This window comes from Rhea pennata, chromosome 8 (genome assembly GCF_028389875.1).
Source record: "Rhea pennata isolate bPtePen1 chromosome 8, bPtePen1.pri, whole genome shotgun sequence".
NCBI classification, from domain to species: domain Eukaryota; kingdom Metazoa; phylum Chordata; class Aves; order Rheiformes; family Rheidae; genus Rhea; species Rhea pennata.
Genome location: NC_084670.1, coordinates 20,526,585 through 20,549,367, shown reverse-complemented (window position 1 = coordinate 20,549,367; position 22,783 = coordinate 20,526,585). Strand labels below are relative to the sequence as shown.

Sequence of the window (22,783 nt, the reverse complement as noted above, 5' to 3'; positions counted from 1 at the left end):
CTCATGTTAAAATCAAAGTCTGATCAGTCAAGCTATTCTGTTAAGTAAAACACTATCTTATATACACATATGGAGGAGAGGGGAAGAAAAAAAGGTTCAAAAATACTACTACTGCTGAACCCAAACTAGCTCCTCCAGAGCTAGCTTGGTTACATTTGCAATTTACTTTCCAACATTTTCAACTTCCGGTACAACTTACTATTTTGAGCCAAGCACTGCAAAAACATAGCATGCCTGCTGGGCATGGAAGCAACATAGCTATTTTCATACAGTGATGCATCTAAAAACTCAACATCCTGCAGAGATACTCCTACTAGATCAGAAGAGCAAAGCTGCCCCTTCCTACAAATGTATTATCACAGCTGACACATCACCAGGGCTCATGAAATTACTTGAAAGAACTAACACCATTAGCAGTCAACATACAAAAATGAGGTAAGTCAGTACTGTTAGAACTGGGAAAGTAAAAGAGGAGGAGAAGACATCAAAAAAGAAAATCTAGATGTTATCTCAACAAATACTTGGCAACCAAAGAGAAATTTCTGTGTTTGAAACTCAACTTAAGCAACACTGCTTTATCCAATATATGTAAAGCAAAATCTAATGCCCTAATTAATAGAATACAAACTAAGAATACAATCTGTCAGGTGGTAGGGAGAGGGAATCACAGAAACAAAATTTGCTAGCTCTTTTATACATAGTGATAAAGCACAATCCAAGATGCCTCTAATGGTGGCATCTAAGAAGAATTTGAATACTTATGCACATACAAAAAGAGTACATCTCATCTTCTAAAATCCACTATGATATACATTAAAGGTATGTCCAGTTTACCCTGCCAAAGCTCATACATTGTGCAAGATGTTATTGCCATCAAGAAAACAAGCATTTATATAAAGAAATGAACTGGACCAAAAGGAAGTACCCACTAGTTTTGTCCAAGTCATAAAAACATGAAACAAAGCTCAGTCTTCAAAATACAATTAAATTTTACATTTTACTACCATATGGAATCTACAGATGCACCAATTTATGGTAGGCAATTTATAGAAGGTTGTTAATCTGACAGAAACCTTTATTTTAAAAGCAGTAGCAAACCAAAACACTACTCAGGGTCAGATTTAAAACAGACGCTACTTAAAGAGATCCACGTAGAGTAAATAAAACTTCACATTGAAAAAAACGAAAGAGCTCAAGCCTCACCTTTCTGAAAAAAACTCAAAATGACTTAAAGTACATACTAAAGAATACCGCACAGAAACCCCTTGTAGCTGCGATTTAGGCTGCCTGAAAGAAGCTCCTGAACTGGAATGAAGGGAGACACACTAGCTCTAAATGAGCACTTAGTCATACTTTGGGAAAGACTCACTGCAGGTTAAAAACAACTCCCCACATCCCTCTCTGCCAGTAGCATCACACCCCTCTAACAACGCAAGAAAGATAAGCAACTGGAATTTTTCATGATTAACTGATCCCACGTAAAGTCACAACTGTGCATATGTGACATGAGCCCTTTCTAGTATGGCAACAAAAGGAAGTGCAGAAAACCCTCAAGCTTGTCTCAGATATCTTTAAAAACCTGAGAAGACATAAGCAGCACGATTAGTGAATGTACATACAGATATCATCTCAAAGAACTCTAGTTACTAAGAAACCTCTCTCTCTGAGCACCTATCTACACACACATTCACATGTATTCACATACATTCACCTCCCTTTCCCCCCATGCCAAATGAAGAAATATGGAAGTACCCTGCTACAAAATGAGTGCATCATTCTTGATCACCTGTGACAGGAAAACCATGAATTAAGAACTTCAACAACAAAAGTATCAAAAGTTAGATCACTGTGTTTTACTTAGGAGTGTGTGCTGAATTTTCTGAAATTCAGCCTACGTCACTAGAATCTCCCTTCCTGCTCCCCCCCCCCCCTTTGCTACTAAGTATCCTCTTTTTGGACTTTCACAAGGAGACAGACAGACAGACAGGTTTACCTGCTGCAAAAAGTTTGTTAGTATTTAGATCCCTGAAGAACCACACTGATTATATGAGCACACAACAAGCACACAAACAAGCCCAGATAGTAAGAATATACAGAAGACTAACAGAAAAAAAATAGCAAAAGAAGAAAGAAAAATCCCTTTCTCAGTTCAGGATGATACACAATCTAGAGTGGCAAATACCTGAAGTGACAGAAAGAGTGCTTGAGCACAACTCAACATTGCAAGCATACTAGCATCCTTAGAAAATCGTCTAGAGTCATCAGTTCTTTTGGAAGGCTAAAAAGATGGCAGCTAGAGTCTGTGTAAGGCAATAATTGCTGCAAAAATAACAAGAGTAGGGTTGATTTCAGCTAGATGTTATCAGAAGGTGATGAGGACAAATCAGACAAAAGGCCATCACTCAAGAATTTGAATCTAATATGATCTAAGAGAGCCCAGTAACTTTTCACGTGAAGAGATAGAAAAAAAAACAATTTTCCAGGTACATTCAATTCCTTTTTCTCACAATCACTAGCTACAGTGCACGACTCTGTATCAGTCATAATAGTTAAGGAAGGGAACAAGCCAGAAATAAACAAATCAAAACCTCAATATTGGTGCAAGTTGGAGTTGGCTAGAACAAAGTTACTACCACAGAAGCATTCAAAATATTCAAATGGTGCAAAAAGCTCAGATCTACAGCCCCAAAGATATTAAAGTTTGCTCATACCTTAAGGGAGCATCTTTCATAGAGGCAAGAATGAGCAAGAAAACCTAACAACAGAGAAAACAGTAGCAGAGAAGCAGGGAACTTTTAAGGATCCAGCACAGACAGCTATAGCATAGCTACTTACAGTAACAACAGCCATATAGGAAATAAAGAAATGGAAGTCAACAGCACAAAAAGCAAGATCCACTTCTGAAAGAGTCATGTTAAATCACCCTTCCTTTTTGCTCAGAGTGACCAGGAGGATGGAGAGATGCAAGCTATTGACTGATAGAAGATTTCACAGATTCAGAGGTGAGACAGCAAGATGGACCGTTCCAGTTGAAATAAAGGGACAAATAAGTACTGCTTCCTCCTACTGCTAAAGTGATAAACCCTGCAGAAGGTCGTTTGCAGAAGGGCAATAAAAACGTCTATGTAGTCAACATACAGTCACAGCACCTTGATCTCTCATTCACAAATGTGGTTGTGAATGTTGAAAGAAGATGTCAAGCAGTAAAGTACCCTTTGAGGTTCCAAGATGGTGCCACATCCTTGAACAACTGATGCAGAGACAGCTTCACGCTGGTAAGAGTCAGAAACCTCTAGGGTCTGGGTCAGAGAAAAAGAACATGCTTAGAGTAATTTCTTCTCTCCAACTTTCCTCTCTTGAATGAAGGGCTTTCTAATTTAATGGATACAATTCACTGCTCTGCTCTTTATTCTCTATGCCTGCAAATCTTTGTAAAAAGAGAGCCCACTGAACAAAAGTGCTACAATCCTGGGAAATACGCTTTGATGAGCCTCCTCTAAAGTCTGTATAGACTGAATCTGTGATCTGTGGAATGAAGTGCCTCCACAGAACATGGTCATGGTAGCCCTCTATCAAAAAGGGACATGCCACTGCCCATATTGCTTCAATAGTTCATATACAGTAGATAGAAGATGGATATGAAGAGTCTTGGAGACAGAATATGGTTTGGTATTTTCATGTCCTGATTTCCCAGTTCAGAACTTAGCCCAGGAACTTAGCTAGCAGGTATTTGTGGAGGCAAAGGGCTTCAAGTCACAGCAAATAGTGTACATGGCCCTCTCCTTTTCAAGCAATATACACGCCTACACTGACGATCCCAGATTAGAAATAGGTCTACTGCAGGATGAGAACAGTTTGAGAGCACTTGCCAAGGTCTGATAGAGAATGATCAAATTAAATAGGAAAGAAAAAAGGTGCAGAAAAGAGTAACAAAACCACCTGCCTTCCCTAACTCATAACAAGGAAAGGAAAAGAGAAAATAAGTCTCTACTCTCTTCTCTCCTGCAAAATACAAAAAGTGGGAAAAAGTAGGAACAAGATTCTCAGAAGGAGATGACATAACCTAGGGCACTCGAGGGGCAGGGCAGAAAGAAAAGAAAGAAAAGGAGTAGCACTAACAATGTATTACAGCTGAAGCAAGTAGCTCGAAGAAACTGAAGGTCATATAGTTAGCGTCTCTTGGTGGAGATCTGGCCCATATGCATCTTACAAATACTTCTGATAAAGTATCTACGGCCAAACACTGTAGGTAAAACCCATTCATATGAACAAAAATCGATTGAGTCTTATTTCTTGGTCGAGGAACTAGCTGCACATGTTCTTCGCTTCAAAACTGGAAAATTCAGAACACAAATATTCTTGTTGCTTGCTGGGCTTTGATATAATGGGCACAATCCAGCACTCCTCTGTTTATTATTTATGTTCCACAAACTTTGCTCTTTAGGATTCCAGATGCCTGAAAATCTTTTAGTGCATTAAACCACGAATAACTACTCTGAAGTCGAATACTTTATATGCACTCCTCCTTGCTTTCCATTCTGGGAATGAATACTAGAGGTTGATAATACAAATTTTATTACTAAGAAATCTTTGTCAGACTACCACCAGTGCAGATTCACCCTGATGCTGTCACTCAAAACTCAAAAGAGGTTCTCTTGAACATGAACTCAATAGGATCTCTGTGCAAAAACAAATCACAGGTAGTCTGAATAACCTAGGGACCAAGTAAATACCAAATGATCAGCTATGATAGAAACTGTCAATGAGACTTGTGATATTTTTAACCTATATTGAGTCAAGATGACTGTCACGCACTGCATGTTCCAATTCTGTTTACCCTCCAGGGACAAGGTATTAATAACTTTGTCAGTATCCAAGATTTGACAGAATATTTTTGATACATTTACACAAAGACGACATCTTGAATTAACCAACTGTTCAGATAGAAATGCCAGCACTACAATACTACTACCACACTAGCAGTATTAAAATATTCAAGACCACCGCTTCTATTGAAGGTACTGATCATTTACTATGCAACTGAGCTATTTTCACTGCTTAGAAAAATCTCTTCATGCATACAAGATCTCCAAGGCACTATCTTCTGCTTTGCTGGAAGAAGCACTGTAGTCCAACATGCTCTAGTGTTGCACATTTTCAGTGCTTCTTCCAACTCACGGCTAGGTTGCTGCACTGTACAGAACCTGAAGTTTGTAGTCTTCACCTTTAGGTTGCAGATACAATGAACTATGATGATCCAATCTGAAGGTGGTGATGAAACTATGAGTCAGTGTAGCCATAGTCTACTCCTATAGGAAATGAGTTTCTCAGAAAGCAAGTGGAGCAGGAATGCAATTTTTCACTACTTGCTCATTCAGATAGCAAAAGTAGTCCCATAGGGCTAGAGGCTTCATATCATACATTCTTGTCAGTGTTACTGTTTTCTCAGAACCTTCAAATGAATAGCATCTCTCCTTGGTACTTACATCACTTGAGTTTTTCAAATTGTTCTTTAACTTCCTTAATAAGTCTTCAATTTCTATTAAGGCCACATTCTCATTTCCTGTGAAGAGTGCCAGTGGAAAATTAAATTTCCCCATTATCTTCTATAGTAACAACTGATGGAAAACAAATCGCAAACTTCTTTATTCTTTCACCATGCTTTTAATTTTGAAATCCATGCAACTTAAGTACAGTCACCGTGTCCTTGGGCTTTTACTGTATTTCAAATGTGTTTAAACTGGAGGATATTTTTCTCATTGTCTGACTTGTTTCTTTCCTTTTTGTCTCCCCTTAGGTATTTTTGTTTAGGTGGCACTTCATGTTTTTACCACAGTAACTTAACCCTAAAAATTGTACTTAGTCTATTTAGCTCAAGGCTGGGGAGAGTGAGGGGGGGGAGAGGGGAGGAAGAAAAACAAAATAAAAAAACAAACAAAAACCCCAGAACTTTCCTTCAAATACAGCATTCTTTAATACCTGTATTTGGTATGCTCTTAACATTTTGGTAAATGTAGAGACTAATTAAAACGATAAACTTTAAACAACTTTAAACTGTTTAATTTGTCACTTAGGTAGGCTTCGAGATCACTCTGACAACACTTCTACATGCAAGAGCCACTGTTATTCAATGAAGTTTAGTCATTCACACATAAGCTACCACCTAATCAAAACATGCAGAACTGGGAAAACAAAGACATGCTTTTTTTCAAATTATGACCAACATAGTATCCCACAAGCCGGTATCAGTTTGTCAGAAATCAGTAATAGTAAGAGACTCTTCAGCTCCTTTCAATCTTCTGTATACCTCATCCTTTGTTATTTTGTCACTTCTTTATAATATAATCCTAGAATTATACCAAGTTTTCCAATAACTACTTTCCACTTCACAGACATCATCCTTCCATTATATCTTCCGACAACACAAGCAAGACTCAAAAAATGAAGTCAAAAATATTTATCATTTCTTGTCCAAATTTGCATCAAAAATGCTCTTCTTTTAAAGCAGCATTAACATTTATTACTGAAAAATAACTTTCCAAATGTGAAGCAAGGGTGAATTATAACACTCTTAAACAAGTATCTCCAGGTCCAACTGTTCCTCAGGTATGTCAAACATGAATTTAGATAAATCATAGCAATTCTTGCAGCAATTGTAGGTTAAAAATCAAGTTTCTATATCACTATTTTAAATATACCTGAAAATACGAAAGGTGTATTCCGAACAAGCAAATTTTTTAATTATCACAGTAACATAATTGCATCTCTCTCAATTCTAAACCACCGCCCATTATATGCATGTGAGAAGGCTATCCATAATTTAAACGGCACTCTAAACTTACAAGTATTTTCAGACTACTTTTCACAAAGATCATCGTACAGAATAAACCAAGTAGTAAATTTTCTTGTCCTTAGCTAATGTTATTTTTCCTCAGCAGTAAGAAAACTTACACTCTTTCTGAAAATATGTATCTTAATTTTTGTGATTCTTAGCCACCACGTAATAAGCACTCAGTACTTCATTTCGTGGTGAGGATTAAAAGGTACAGGATGGTAATTTTTATGAAGATCTTTACTTTAACACAGTCATCATTCTTTAAAGAACATAACAGAAAACTAAGCCTACTTTTTCTTTCCTTTTCTGATAAATATCCTTTGCCAACTTTAATCTTAGGTGTGAGCTTTTAACTTTTTCCTGAAATTCTCAGCTAGTCTGTCATCTGTGCATAATAACTACCTTCCATCCTGCCAAGTAGCACTTAACCAGCACATCAATTTTAATCAGCCTTGTACAAACCCAGACTACATGCAAAAGTTTAAAAATATAAATAAACTCTGTGCATCTCTGGAAAAAAGTCCAGCCTCCCCTCCTTCGGTTCACATTGTGAAAACTGTTACAGGCACACATTTCACACTGCCATGATGTAAACATACTCTGTTCAATTCATTCAAAGCATCTGGACAAAGAGCAACAGCACATCATCTAGGCAACACTGCTCCATAAGCTCTCCACTACTATAGTTTACCTAGCTTTGCCTCTCCCCTATCTTCTCCAGGACAGGAGTGTTTCCTATACACTGAAACCAAGATCTTCCACTCATCTGGCACTGATGCACAGCTTCATCATACGTTGGTCCCATGAGTAAGTTTATGGTCTCCCTTCTTGGCACTTAATTTTTCAAACATACTAATCCAAGTACTTTTACATGCCTATACCCACTCTAAAAATCATGTCTGTTTTGATGCTTAGATGCTTATCTACCAATCATTAGTCAACTGGATTAAGTTTGCTGCTTACAGTCAATTAGTTATATGTCCTACATTTCTACCTCTGCTGTGGTCTTCACTACTGCACTATTATGCAGTGCTTCATCTCTGAGAAGTCTATTAAGAGGGTTTTGTGTTTTTTTTTTTGTTTGTTTGTTTTTTTATAATTACACAGGTATGCAATTCTTTAGACGTTACTATCTTCAAAAACATCAAGTGCAACATCACCATATCAAATAATATCATCAATTTCCATTAAAGTCTAAAAATACGCTTTCAAACAAGTTGTAAAAAAATGACATTACAGTCAGCTCTTCACAGTAACATTTTTCAAGAGCTTAGAGCACAGTATAGGCTCAGTCTTAAAAAGAGTTATACTTACTAGTTTTGCTTGCTGTGCATTTACTGGATCACCATACTGCAGTAAAGCTTGAAACTGGTTATTCTTTGTGAATGTGATTATCTTCAACACAGCACCAAACTTAGAAAATATCTGTCAAAAACATCATAAAGTTTTACGCAGAAGTTAATGTCAATCACAATTCAAGTTAAAGACAAATGTGGCTTACCTGGTGAAGAACATCCAGAGTTACAGGATAATACATGTTGTCAATAATTATTCTAAGTACTGGACTCTGAGCTGGAGTCACTGCACTCTCACTAACTGTGGTCCCACTTATGGGAGCATTTGTTGTCTGTACTGCTGTCACTGCCTGAAGAACAGCTTGAGCCCGCTGAAGGACAAACAAAGGCATATTTAATTTTTTAAAATAATTTCAAGATGATAGCTAGAAATTAGTTAGCAATATTCATATAGTTATCTTCAGAAACATAAACAAGTCTACTTATTTAAAAAGTCATAGCTACAGACAAAACATAACAGAAGTGCAATGCAGTCAACTGTGAGAGGAGACAATAAAAATAAAAACATCAATTAATCTTCATGGGACAGTAAGAAGGGGCTTCAAATAGTGCCAATATCAGTCTTCCAAGTAGTAAGTTTATTGTTCTACCAGTAAGGTTAAGTAGTAAAGATTTTGTGGATTTTCAAAGAATCCATACAGATTCTCTCTCCTCCCACCCCAAAACCCTACCAAAAAAAAAATTTTTTATCCTGTTTCTCCACAGTTCATATTAGCTACAATTTAGAATTTCAAAGACACTTTAATTAGGCAGAAGGCTCCACGGGAAAGGACAATGCTAAGCTGACACTTCCTGATTTCTCAGTTGTAACATAATGAAATAATACGCAAGACTGACCAGGGTCAGAAAGTAGTATCAACAGATCAGTGGACAACTTGGTCTTTGTTATCCACCTTCCTTTATCAAAAAGGAAAATAAAATCCTCTTCATGTGTTAAAAAAAATCCACAAATAAAAAGAACACACAAGCAGGGTTTTAAAAATTCAAAGGTAACCACGTGATGATGTCACAAGAACACACAGCTACATAACTACTGCTACTGCCAAAACTGAGAGTTTTAGAAAGATCAGATTTGGGTGGGAGAGACACAGCAGAAAGGCTTTTCCATTAAATACTTTTGTTACAGTAGCCTTACGAAGTAAAACAATACACAAGAAGACAAGTGAGCATGCCAAGTGAAAACAATAACCACCATATTAACGCATACTGCATGTTTTAAAGGTATTAGAGCTACTATACTGTTATGACTTACAACTTACATGATACTCCTCATACTGATACGAATCAGTGAATAAGGAAAATAAGAAAAAAAAAAAAGACCTGGTGAACACTAGTTGGGAAAACAAAATTTGCCTATGTTAAACGTTAATTGTAACAACTTTGCAAAAACATCTTTTGATAAAAACAGCTTCCTCTTCCCTAATGTATAAAATACACAATTTTCAAGCTAGCCAGATAGTTGGCTGAGTCACGTAATTATTTCCTGCTCTTTCTGTAAGCACAGAAGCAGCATATACCTATTAAAATTCACGCCTTAAAGTGACTGAAGAAGTTCATACTGCATAACTTAACCAAAACAAAAAAACAAAACAAAAAAGAACTCACCCCCCAGAACTTGAAGTCATAATCAATGACCCTTGCTGGCACTATTTATGTATACTTTACAGGAATATGATACAACATACAAGTTAATATAAACTCATGATTTGAGTAAAGATATGTGCAGTAATAAGCATTTGCAGATAAGGGTAAAAGCCATAAAAATTACCACAAAGTGGATGTTTTAGGAAAAAAAAAAAAAAGTCCAAACTACCATTCAATACTTTTATATAAATATCTTGCTTTTGAAGACACTTAAATATTTTTTTTTTCCAAAACTGAAGTAAATTGAAAAAGAGCAGTTACATCATCCAGGAAGTCCCAAAATCATTCTAACCGCATAATTAAAAATAATTAGAAAAAGTAACACTCTCACAAGTTAATTTTACTGAGAAATTCAGAGCACTACAGCTTAATAGATCTTTTCTTACTTTCATTTTCTAAAAAGCTTGCACATTTAAAGTACTCATTGGTTAAACAGAGTTTTTTGTCCTCTATATAAGCTAAGAGGCTTGTACTTTTCTCCAACTGTTAACCCCATCTTTCTAGTTTCATGTACTAACATCCTTATTTCTTTGTATCTTCTTTGCTGAAGAACCAGGAAAGGACAATTTTAAAGTGAGGTTGGCTGGAAGAAAAAGCTTTCAAATACAGATTAAAAGCTGTAGTTCTGAACATGTCAAAAAACCAGATTGAAAACACCACCTTAATCATTCCGTATAGAAACGAGAATATCCAGCCATCTTTTGTTTTGTGGAATGCCTCACAAGATATTAGTTACAGAACAATTACTGCCAAATACCTACTCACAGTCTTTAATTCTCATTTAAATAAATACAGAATCTGGAAAGACTAGGCATATGACTGTTAAAACTGAGTATCAATGCTTATGGTAGCATAAGAGCTGCTGAAAAGCCAGCACATCCCATGCGTTGAAAAGACAGCCCTGTGAAGTAAAAACTTGTATCGCTATAGAAACCAGAGAATGATATAAGACAAGGAATTTTTATTTAAGGCAGTACTTCTATCCACTGTATTTAGCTGAACTGAAGAAATTCATTCTTCTTGCTTTTTTTTTTTTTTTTTTTAAAGTCAATTAAAGTATCTGTTTTTCTTTAGAACTGACATTTTTCAAAAACATGATTTTTGAAGAGTACCTTTTGCAGACATAAGGCTATTAGTGTCTAAGGAACTGGAGTGCTTAAAAAGATCAATAGGGAAAAAAGTCAACATTCTGCTTAATCTGAACCAAGATTTCCTTCAATAGGTGATTACCTCAAAAAAAGTTGTTTTTAAAGATAACAATTATAAGTTTACTGTTTACATATCTTATCTCAGAAAGGGCAAGAATAACAAAAACTGTAACTTGATACTTACACTGTGTTTTGCAATATTAAAGAGAGAATGCAAGAAATTCACCTTAAAATAAACATCTGACTTGTGGCAAGTTGATGACTCTTCCCATCCTCCCGTGCTTTGCATGAAATGGCTACAACATTAGGAAAAATCTCTCTTTTTTTTTTTTTTTTTTTTTTTTTGCAAATGCCTGATTTTTGCAAATTTTCCTGTTCTATTGAAATAAGCACGTACACACACACACACACCCCTATTTATCTTTATTTTGAAAGAGGTTCTGCAGAGGCAAGAATAGTTAAATATATCTGTCTTTACAGTGATCATTAATGCATCCTTCAGGAAGAGCAAATCACGTGAGCTGAGGTAACGTTACCAATGCTAGCAGAGGTAGCATTCCATCCATTCAAAGGACAGAAATGTAGGCATTGGCATTAGCCATTATCCACTTGGAAAATTCAAGTTGATATTAGAATCTCAAGTGTCAGAAATAGAACATTCTTTTTCTTCCACCCTGTAGTTTCTAAATCAAGATTAAAATTTATTTTATAAAAAAAAAAATGGGAGTTAAAAAACCCTCGGAATCTTTTTCTTTTTGTTAAGAGAACATGTTAGAAAAATTCATCACGATGGAAAGATAACAAGCAAGTTTCCTTCAATATCACAAAGCTGAACGATGAGCGTAGATAAAACTATAGTAGTGTCTGATGTGGAGAAACCAGACAATTCAAACATTCTACGTTGCCCATAAACACATGCTATGTTTCATTTTCTACTGTCCGCATTTGTAATACTATATAACAGTAAATATACCTGGTTTAGCGTATTATCAGTCTTTAGTTCTTTATGGTTAGAATATTGAATATAGATAGGTTGGTTACGAAGATGAGGTGTCACAGCAGAATAGTAATTAACCATAGTGATAGCTGCTTCTTCTGTTGCCAGTTCCAAAAAAGCCTATGATATAAAATAAATAAGTATCAATTTTAGCCTTTATACATTGGTAATTTTTGTATTAGAAACATAACAAGCACTTGTAAAGAGGTTTGATCACAAACTTGGCCAAATATCAACCTTCAGCAAATAAACTTGGCACATGGAGAATGATGTCTAAAATGTTTTGTCTCCATAATTCACCTTTAAAGATGCAGGTCTAAATGTTTACCTTATAGGTCACTTTTTGCCTTATGTAGTTGTTAACCCTCCACTAACCCCTAACAAAATTTACTAAAAGACAGAATAAGGTAAAAAGTTTAAAGCAAAGGAAGAAAGGAGGGTTTTTTTAGTATTTACTATTACATGACTCATTGCAGAAGCACAGTAACAGTATATTTTGAAATTAGATACTAACCATTTTAAAAAAAGAAATTAACAAATTACCTGATTTTTTCCTTTCAGCATCAGGATGTTGGTTACCTTGCCAAAAGGTAAACCTAACGCAATAACTTCCGTTTCTGTCACTTCCCCAGGCAATTTCCTGATATGAAGCACACGAGAAGGAGCCCCATCCATTTTATCATCACCTTTGAATTTCTTGTTGTCATTACCATTGGCTGAAAGACATATTCAGACTGTATTTGAAGAGTTTACTGATTTAGCAAGGGGAGGTGTTAAGAAAACACTTTTAATTATAAATACGATTTTTTTTTAAATTAGTCACCTCTTAGTCTGATCTAAATAAAATTCAAGGATTGTTTCAGAATGAATTCTGAAGAGATTAATGGAGGAACACAATCTAAAATGTTGTATGATTTTATGAAGGATGAACTGTTCAAGACTAAGCCAAGAACCTTCTGCGCTAGCTTCTTTTCTAGTCAAGATGAAACATAGTAAATCTTTTCCATCTTGCTTTCAGTGGAGTATCTCATATAATGCTACGTAAGAGTATTACTTATGATTCAGAAAGGCTAACATAAGCAAAGTATGTTAAAAAAAAAGAGCTAAACCAGATTTTTTTTTCTTGAAAGAAGAATGATGGAGTTGGAATACAGTTACTTCTAAGGTAAAATTGAAGGACTGTTTTCACTAAGGATCCAGACACAAAAAGTACAAATGCAGTTTTGCTAATAACACAAAGGTAGGAGCAATAATTAATGCTGAAACATATCATACTATCTTATTGGAGAAGATGGAGGAGGTAGAGGACTGGCTTCACAAAAATCAGCTAGCATGTAGCACTACAAATCCACTAGCTCATACTTTAAAGCCTAAGTACAAAAATGGCAATGGGGAACAGAGCACTTGCCCATGTAAAATGAAAGGCCAATAGATAACCACAACGCAGGGAGGAAAAGAGCAAGACAAAATGATTCTAGCAGAAGCATGATTCTAGCAGAAGCAAGTACATCATTGTACAAAGCACCAGAAAGACTTTATTTGTAATATTTTTCAGAATTTCAGTAAAATTCAAGAGAAAGCAACTCAAGCAGTAAAGAACTAGTCAGCTGGATGAAAAAAGTTTATCTAAAGTAGAGTCTAAAAAAAAATAAAACACACTAACTTAGTTTGGTGGAACAAAAGTTAAAAGGCAACACAACTGCTACTTATACCTGTATTAGTGGAGTTAACCAGGAAGGGTAAAGATCTGAAGAACATTGTCAAGCACTGTCAATAGACTATACGCATATTAAATAATTAACCAATACTGGAAATTGGAAAACATTTAGGTATGAGAACAGCAAGTGTTAAGACTTCATTTTGTTTGTTTCTGGCCATAAAACATGCAAGTCAGCATGCGAGCTATTCAACTTCTCATATAATATTAAAGAGGTTTTTTAGTATCTTCCCATATTTTAAAGAACAATTGCAACTAGTAGAGAAAAATATATAATTTTGAGGTTTCAAATTCATGAGATGAGGGTTGATTCCAAAGATGTGAGAAGTTTGAAACAAGCAAACTCCCCCTGCTCCAAAGAGAAACCCTAAACACAAGATTACTTAATTTTATTTAGATTCACTAAAAAAATAGAAGCAATGTAGAAAAAAACAGTAGAAAGCATTTATTTTAAATCCTCCAGATACCTTCCCTTCTAAGAAAGCTTGTGACTGTGATTTTCCAGAGGGAATATAGATGTCCTCAAATATCACTCAGCTGTAACTACAGAATATAATTCAGACTAAGTTCCTTTAGACTTGATTTGATTTTCTGCTTTAAAGTATTTCACCCATTTATGACTGAATAGAGAATGGTAAGTTTTACTAAGGGTACACCTAAATCATACACAAAGAATGTAATTTATTAACTCATTTTGCCTAATCCAAGCCAACTCACTCAAGATTAAAAACACTGAACAAAATGGACTCGATTTTAAGTCAAGAACAATCACCCTCCAGGATTACAGACACAACAGGTAACACACAGTTATCTAACTTTTCAAAGCAGTTAAAGTTAGCTTTGGTCAGAGAACCAGGCTTTGCCAAGAACACGTATTTTACTTTTTTCAGTAAGAGGTATACTCTAGGAGCATGTTTTATGGGAAGGAAAAAGTTAATACATCAGGAACTGTTTCCACCGCCTCATGTATCTTTTTCTAAAAGCTAATTTTCTCCATTCTAGTTTGAATGTTTGTCTTCTACTTCAGCTATTATTTTTACTATGCTTCTCTCAACTTAAAAACTAGCTTTATCTAAACAAAAAAAATACTTTTATTCTCTCTCTGAAAAAAATCAGTATGCCTTAGAGTCAAGTCACCTTTTAGAGTTTTTTGAAATTAGTATTTTTTGAAGTGATACTCCAGACTGAGATTTTAAAAATTCTTTTACTGCAGACCATTTTCTAAGTCTTCTCCAATATATTCTAACAGACAAACAAAAGCACAATGACATCTGAACTGATCAATATTCACCAGCATCATTCTCATGACAATGCTCAAAGAGGACAAATCCATGCAATAGTATGTATCTATCTTTGTTTTGCTCCCAAACATCCTGATTATTGCTTAGTTTCAGATGCACTGAGTTTTTATAAAATAAAACATTCAATTCCAGATTTATGAAGTTTTCTAATCTGCCAATGCACAGGATGAGGAACAAGGAGGAAAAAGCTAAATTCTAGATGAATACTTTGGTCAGGCTCTGGAAAGAGCTCCTCCTATTTCAACAAAAATTAAAAAAAAAAAAAAAAAAAAAAAAAAGAAAGAAAGAAAAAAAAAACAACAGAAAGTACCTATTCCTATTTAATATCCAAAGACTATTTTCTCCTTGACGTAGGAGAGCCTTCTGGATACATGAAAAGAACTCTTCCAAATATACTCTATGAAATATCCGTTCACTTATGATAGTAGTTCTACATTCTATTTTCTCCCTAGAAGAATAAACTTAGATAGAAAAAAAGAGCGAAACATCATAAACATCATACAGAATTTCATACACATCATACCAGGATCTGAAAAACAACTTCAGCCTGCACAAGGCTAACTTGTACTGTTTATAGAATATGCGGGGAGTGCACTTTCACTTAGCCAGATTTCAGCTAGTCAGAACTACAGAGACAACAGAAAGTGATAAAGAGCCAAAGGATATGAAAAAGCCTATTTACTTCTCAACTGAAACTTTTTACACAATAATCTTTCCGTGATAGATCCCAAAGTAATTCTCTACCAGAAAACCTGAGGAAAAAGTTCTGAAGAGTGATGGGCTTAACATAATGCATTACAAACAAATATTCTAAAAAATCCTGCAAATAGTAAGAAAATATAATTTCAGCATCACTGTAATTTCCCATGCCATTTATACTTAGGCTAAGTAACCTGAATTCATTAAAAGTTCCAAATAATCAAAGACAGATTAATAATGAGAAATGAGAAGAGAAAGTGTTAAGCTAGAAAATACTCTCAAACTGATAAGTATTTTAATCATCAGAAAACAATACTTTAATACTGTCAAATGCTCAGATAACTGCACAAATCACACTCAAAGATCTGTTTGTCTTTTGTGTAGTTTTCACATAAAATTATTTTGACGTATTAACCTTTCATAAATAATGTCCAAGAAATTTAACTAAAATTTGGATTTGAGTCAGACTTTAGGAAATCCTAAAGTTACTAGTAAAAGGACTGCAAGCCAGTACATAACCAGTCACGCATAAGAATTCGTTAAGAAATGCACCTCTGCTTCCTTTAATCATTTCTGCATTACCTGAATAAATTGCTTTTCTATCTAAATATGCATTCCTAGCTAATATTCCCTTTCTAAGAAGTCTTCCAATTTCTTAAGTGTAAGCTTAAAAATTAAAGAAATATTGTACTACATAATACCATTTTTTAAAGAACAGTTTAGAGCTTTAAAGCAATTTGCATATACAACTCTTTCACAACAACTTTATTTTTAAGACTATCTACACTTAACAGTTATCATAAGAAAGGAATATACTGTTAAGTAGTAGTCCATGTTATCCTCAATAAAATGTTTACACTAAGAAGTAGATATCCAAATATAATAATGTGCAAAGATACAGAATTATGCACTAAAGCATGCAAGAATAAGCAGAAAAGAGGGTGACATTTGAGTGCAACAGGGCAACTGCTGAAAAGCATTCCTAGTGCTACGTAAACACCAAAAGAAAGTTTTTGGCAGTAAGATAAGTAACCATGACAAAGCTAATTATTATTTATTGGCAGAAGTACACCTTGTATGATGAAAATTGAACTGGCAAAACTTGTAAAATGAAGCCAGTCTCTTTTTAAAACAAGATTTCCCCTGAAGTGTTATACATCAGCTTTTAAGAAGACAGAAGAAATTCAAATGACATTGTTCAGTTATTAATAAAGATAAGTTATTTTGATATCCTGCCTTACATAAAGTTGATTCATTCAAATGCACTTCTCAAAAAAAAAAAAAGAAAAAGTAAAAAATATAGAAAGAACTTCACTAGTATAAATAGCAGACCTTAGCAATGTGTAGGTTATTTATCACTTCTACATGTCTTTGATTATTGCGTAAATTAGAACAGCAAGGTCTAAAAATGGTTGAGGTTTCCTTTCGAGAAATCCTGCATAACGTTTCACTGGTGAGTTTCCAAGAAGCTTTACTGCTTCATATGCAGGATGTGCCTTGCTGCTGTACATAGCGAAAACACTGACAAGACAACTGTTGGAAAGTTCAGGACAAATAAATAAACGAGGTAAACGAAGTGAACTATACCTTCTTCAGTCCTTTAAGTACTGTCAGAAGTCAAACAATAGTTTAGGCTCTTTAAGGCTAAAAAGTTTCAAGTGTACCTTCATAGTTTTATTAAAAATATATCTATTTTCAGTCTTTATATTAAGAAATGCTGACACAATTTGAAAAATATTACATTTCCAAGTTCCTATGAGCAGTATCTACCAGGAATTGGCGATTCATTTTTAACAAAATTTTTCTCTTTTCTTCAAGTAACTTGTAAAACGTTCCTGAAGTGTCAGAAGAACGGCATACCACTTATCTCTGAAAAACAACATTTTTAAATATGATCTGGGCATTTAAAATAAAGTGATCTGGAACTAGTACAATGAAAGAGGTGGCAGTTCACACCTCTGAGCTTTGTTTTTCAGAACTTCTGCAAACTTCTTAGTTGAAATAACTCTTAAGCTTTTCCCAGCAAGAAACGAAAGCACATTTCTAAAGATGTTTATCCAAAGATAATATAGGACACTTCCTTCCTCAACCTCTGTCTCTCCTCTTTCTAACTGCTCAAATGTCCAACAGTTCTTGTCTTGCATCTACACAATAGGTCTGCAAACTTAATAGGATGATGTGAAATTAACAAAATCTGCAAACTGAATTACACAGCACGTTATAAAACTTAGGTTTGCATATTTTGTTAAGTTTAATAGTATGACATGGAATTAACAAAATACGTAAAGTTAAGTTTAATGATATGATGTGCAATTAACAAACTTTTTTTTTATTGTTAATTTGTTATCAATCATTTGACCCAAACACCAAGTACGAATGTCTCATCTACTGGCTACCACTTTATACTGTTTTTGATTATATATGGAAATATAACTTTTGCTTTTTGTACTCAGGTTTGCGAGTATTTCTGTAATACTGACTGTTTAAATGAGGTATACAGGAACTACTTCTAACTTGTGACAGGTTAAGGAATAGATTATTCTCTCTCTCACCTCTGTTCCTTTCATTCACAGGAGTACAGCTTCCAAGAAGAACCAATTTATCTGAACAACAAAAGACTCAGGGCCCAAAAACAGAAAAAGTAGTAAGAATGAATTTTGTCCTTCTTGAAAGCGAAGAGAACGTGCACTGTTTTTACATTTGATTTTCCAGCTAGCATAGCCTAACAATATTGAGGATTATAAATTAATTATTTCAGTAGTGGCAGCAATAAAGTGTGTTTGTTATATACTAAATAGGCATGCACACATACATATGTAAGCTTTCAAGAAGTTTGTGGAAAGAAAAAATTCAGCTTTTAAGATATTATTAGTCTCTGGCACTGTATGAAGTTGTCTCTCTAATTTTGAATTCTCTTACTCGCAACTTAAAAAAAAAAAATCATACTTCCCAGGGGGACATATATCATTACACTGTAATTGGAAACAGAAAACCACATGGAAATATGGAAACACAACTTGTTCAGAGTCACAGAAAGTGGAATTCACTACTGTTAAAGCACCAACACTATTCTCTAACAAAGTCTATTAGCCTAACCAGTAATCACAAATGTACAAGGTCAGGCAAGAGCAAGATACTAAGACAGTAACACTGTGTTTTTTTTCAGAAAGATACTCTTGCCACTAACACTTTTTGATAAATACAAAAATGCCCTGAAGAGCATAATGCTATCATTTCTACTGTGGAAAAGCCACCATCATAAATGAGTTCAGTATGACTAAAATACATTGCTCAATATTTTTGTTTATTAATCATTACAGACTTAAAAATACAGTAAGGAGAAACTCCAAGTTTCCATAAAGCATTTGATTAAACAGAAACTGAAGCATGAGTACTCATTATATCCGTTCCAAACTTACTGGGGTGGGAGGGTGATCTCTTAATAGCCACTGCACTGATGCAAGTCCTCCTCGGTTCCCCATGATCGGGGTGGGGGGAAGAGAGAATCCAGTTTCATGTTTCCTAATTCTTCATAAAACCCTGTCACCACAAGTGTCATTCAGAAGTGTTATCCTCACATCTATTAGGATACTATAATCTAAACATACTTGATGCATAAGTCTTTGCCATATTTCTGTTGCACACAGTTCTTTATTTAGCATAGATCAAGTTGTTGAAATTAAATGCTTAAGAGTTGACAAAGTCTGTAAGCAGCAATTGCCCCTACTTCGGTCCCTGTCATTCTTAGTTAGGTACGCCTACTTTACGGAGCACAGGACCTGAAGCTACACACATAGGAGCAATAGAACAAAGGGCAGCACGCACCAGTCACAGCACCATAAGCCTGTGGCATTCAATCGTTCTAGCTATAAAGATACAAAAAGAGTCGATGCTCACAGGCAGAGCTTTCTCTGGGCAGGGGGGAGGAAGGTAACCAAACTTCAGCATAACTCCTGGAAAACAGTGAATAACTTTCCTGCTGGTAACAGCTACTCCTCAAAAACCTGTTTTAAGGAGAATTTATCTTACGTAGTTATTTCTCTGCATACAATTTTACAATACACATGAATATGATCAAAAGCGCTTTGAGGCCAAACACAAGAATTGGAAAAAACAGAATTTTGAAAATATACAAAGCTTTTATTTTAGAGGTATGATTTTCCTTTGTAATAACGAATATTTACTGTACAAATTAATAATTACTTCAGCAATCATTCCTTCCTTGTACTGTAAGTTGTCTCAAAAATTCCTTCTTCACACAATCTCTCAATATAGAAATATAACTACATGGCTATGGGCAAAGATTTTGCACAGAGAACATACTAAAAAGTTGCTTTCACCTCTTATTTCTTGGATAGGAGAAAGAAAGGTTGAAAACTCACCACAAAGCACTGACTGTAAACACAACGTATCTGTGGTAGTAAAAAACTTGATAAATACTGTTTGTGCTGGAGATGACTTGTCTGTACAGTACATGCCTTCAGTATATGTCAACGGGCAACCACAAAAACCTTTAAATACTCATGCTTTCCAAAACATCCTCCAGTATGATCACCTTGTGCAGTAAAGACAAGAAGTTTATTAACAGTTTTATTCACTGCTGTTGCTAATGTAGAAAATACTTCCAATTTCAGATAAGCTGAATATATGAAATTTAATGTTATCAAATAGAATTTCTGACCAAGAAAAAGGCAAATGAATTCAGCAAATACCTACTTTACAATTGTGAACTACGAATAGGCAGAAAAAATTACACATAGCAGTGGTTACTGAATACAAACTGCACGGAACAACCAGCTTCAGAAATCTCCAACTACAGACAACCACAAACTGGGAAGGTGAGTCCCAAAGACCACAGCGTTGTGGCTTTGTTTCTCAAGCTCCTTCTTTAAATACATACTCCTGACCTCCTGTCACAGACAGAATACAGAAAGAGACCATTTTTGGTCTGATCCAATGACATACTTATCCCTAAATGCCAACAAGTTGCCAAAATGAGAAAAACAGAACTTCTCTATTTTTAATAGGTATCTTAAAAGTTCAGGCTAAAGATAAAGTCTGGATTTTTAAATGCTTGAGAAAAAAAAAAAAAAAAAAAAAAAACTCTTCTTGAAAGACAAAGAAAAAATTATGAAGTATGCCAAGTTAAGAACTTGGAAGTTTGCATTTTTTTAATCCTATAGTTAAAACTTACATGTTCAATGTTAATTTTGCTTGGCTTTTTTGTACATACTGTAAGACTGCATGCCTCAAAGTATTTTTATATCTCATTCTTATCTCTCAAGATTACTATTACATTGTAGAAGTCTTACCCTTTGAACTAAAGAGCTAATCAATAGTGATAGGTGGATTGTTACTCAGAATATGTGCCACTTGCACGGAAGAATTCTTGACCAATAAATAATAAATCTATCTCATACTATGAGTGAAACTAGCTAACAGGAATTTGAGGTTGAATAAGTAAATACGGTCAAGCAGTTAAAAGATTAACTACACTTTTCAACTAAGGGTAGTTAAAACCTGGCACATTTATTCACAGGCTACAACTGTTTTAAAACAAAAAACTTCGAAAAAGTAACTACGCTAACATAATATGGTATAGTGTCTGTTGAATGTTACACAGAACAGTTAAACTAGCGCACTTTTGCTTGGTCCTTAAAATATGTAAAAAAAACTATGGATAGAGTGTAATGTAATTAAAGAAAAATAAAATTGTGTTATGGCATAGTAAAGCACAGAGAAATTAACTAAATTATTATTAATCAATTCCACATTTTATTTCTCTCATACCAAGGTTGTTTTTTCTTTTTTAAAGTTTCCTAATTTAATTTAGTCACATACTGTACTTCTCCAAAGCTTTCCAATTCTCAATATGCAAGCTTCACAAATTACCTGTATTTAAGCATCACTAATGCTAACACGTTTAACTAAAATTGGTTATTAGTTTTCAAATCATATCTAAGTTTGTTCCCCACATTAAACTCAGCACTCGAACTACCATAAATGATGTCTATGCTAGAGTGCTAAATATTCTGTTAATATAATAAATTATCTACAAAAGTCATTGCTAGCATTCACTGCTGAAGTACTAAAAATAAGATTGAGATTAAAGAGTATTTTTAAAGTTTCAGGAGTTTGGTGAGCTCAGCAGCAAAACAAATTCTGAAATGCTTGTACTGGTGGAACCTTAATGCACAACACTGAACAAAAGAGGTACCTGTTATAATAAAAAATTGCCAAATTTTCCGATTTCAATCCCTTGTCTTTGACAATTTCAATGTCTTCCACTCTTCATCTACATCCATTAAAAACTGGTTTTGTACATTTCAGCAACACAGTTCATGGCACAAGTACCTTCATACCTTTAACTATTTCAGGACTTCTATCAAGCATTCCTGTATCTGAAAGGAAAACTAATCAAAATTGAACACAAAGGTAATTCATCACAGAGGAATCATCATTTCCAGTTTAAGAAAATAGGACTTCTTTTTCCTCAAGGTTTAATAGCTGAAGAATAAGCAGCAGTGCACAGTGGTGTATTTAACAGACAAAGCACTACAAGATGAAAAAAATATTTTTATCTGTACTTATGTAGAATAACTTAGTCTGTGCATAATGCTATAAAACCACATTTTAATTCACCTAAACTACCTTTCATCAAGTCCTTATATGCTGCACAACAACATCAAAAAACAAATTCACAGTTCTGAAGAGTGGGTTATGCTCTCCAAAGAGACTTGAACCAAGCAAAATTTGGATAGAATACAAGAACGGACCTTTACAGTATTTTCAAAAAAGCTGAACAACAACACTTATGAATCACGTTTTTCACAATATCACTTCAACACTGCAATGTCAGCTATGCTATAAGGCTCAAAAATTTAAACAACTAAAGTCATAAAACTTTTCAAAAGGCCCAGATATTTTCTGAACTGGAACCTTACAAGCTGTCATCCTTCACAATATGTTCAGATGTGGTAGATGGGATTTTCCCTTCAAATGTTTATAGGACAAAGTTCTTCCATATTGTTCATAAACTACTTTCGTAAATCCTATTTTTGTATGTTTAAATATACATGCTCAACTT

The 22,783-nt window shown here is 34.7% G+C and overlaps 1 protein-coding gene across 9 annotated transcripts in view; it reads right to left on the bottom strand.

The window, feature by feature from the left end:
- The window catches only part of PTBP2 (polypyrimidine tract binding protein 2), a 54,197-nt gene that overhangs the window by 13,105 nt on the left and 18,309 nt on the right, over positions 1 to 22,783 (bottom strand). For 5 of the 9 annotated variants that reach the window (XM_062581287.1, XM_062581288.1, XM_062581291.1 and 2 more), the window contains 5 exons: positions 12,523 to 12,695; positions 11,956 to 12,099; positions 9,450 to 9,464; positions 8,337 to 8,501; positions 8,150 to 8,260 (listed from right to left, as the gene is read on the bottom strand). In XM_062581287.1, the coding sequence (XP_062437271.1) occupies positions 8,150 to 8,260; positions 8,337 to 8,501; positions 9,450 to 9,464; positions 11,956 to 12,099; positions 12,523 to 12,695 (608 nt within the window). The remainder of the gene's footprint in view (positions 1 to 8,149; positions 8,261 to 8,336; positions 8,502 to 9,449; positions 9,465 to 11,955; positions 12,100 to 12,522; positions 12,696 to 22,783) is intronic. The other 4 variants (XM_062581290.1, XM_062581292.1, XM_062581293.1 and 1 more) reach the window with 1 other exon arrangement.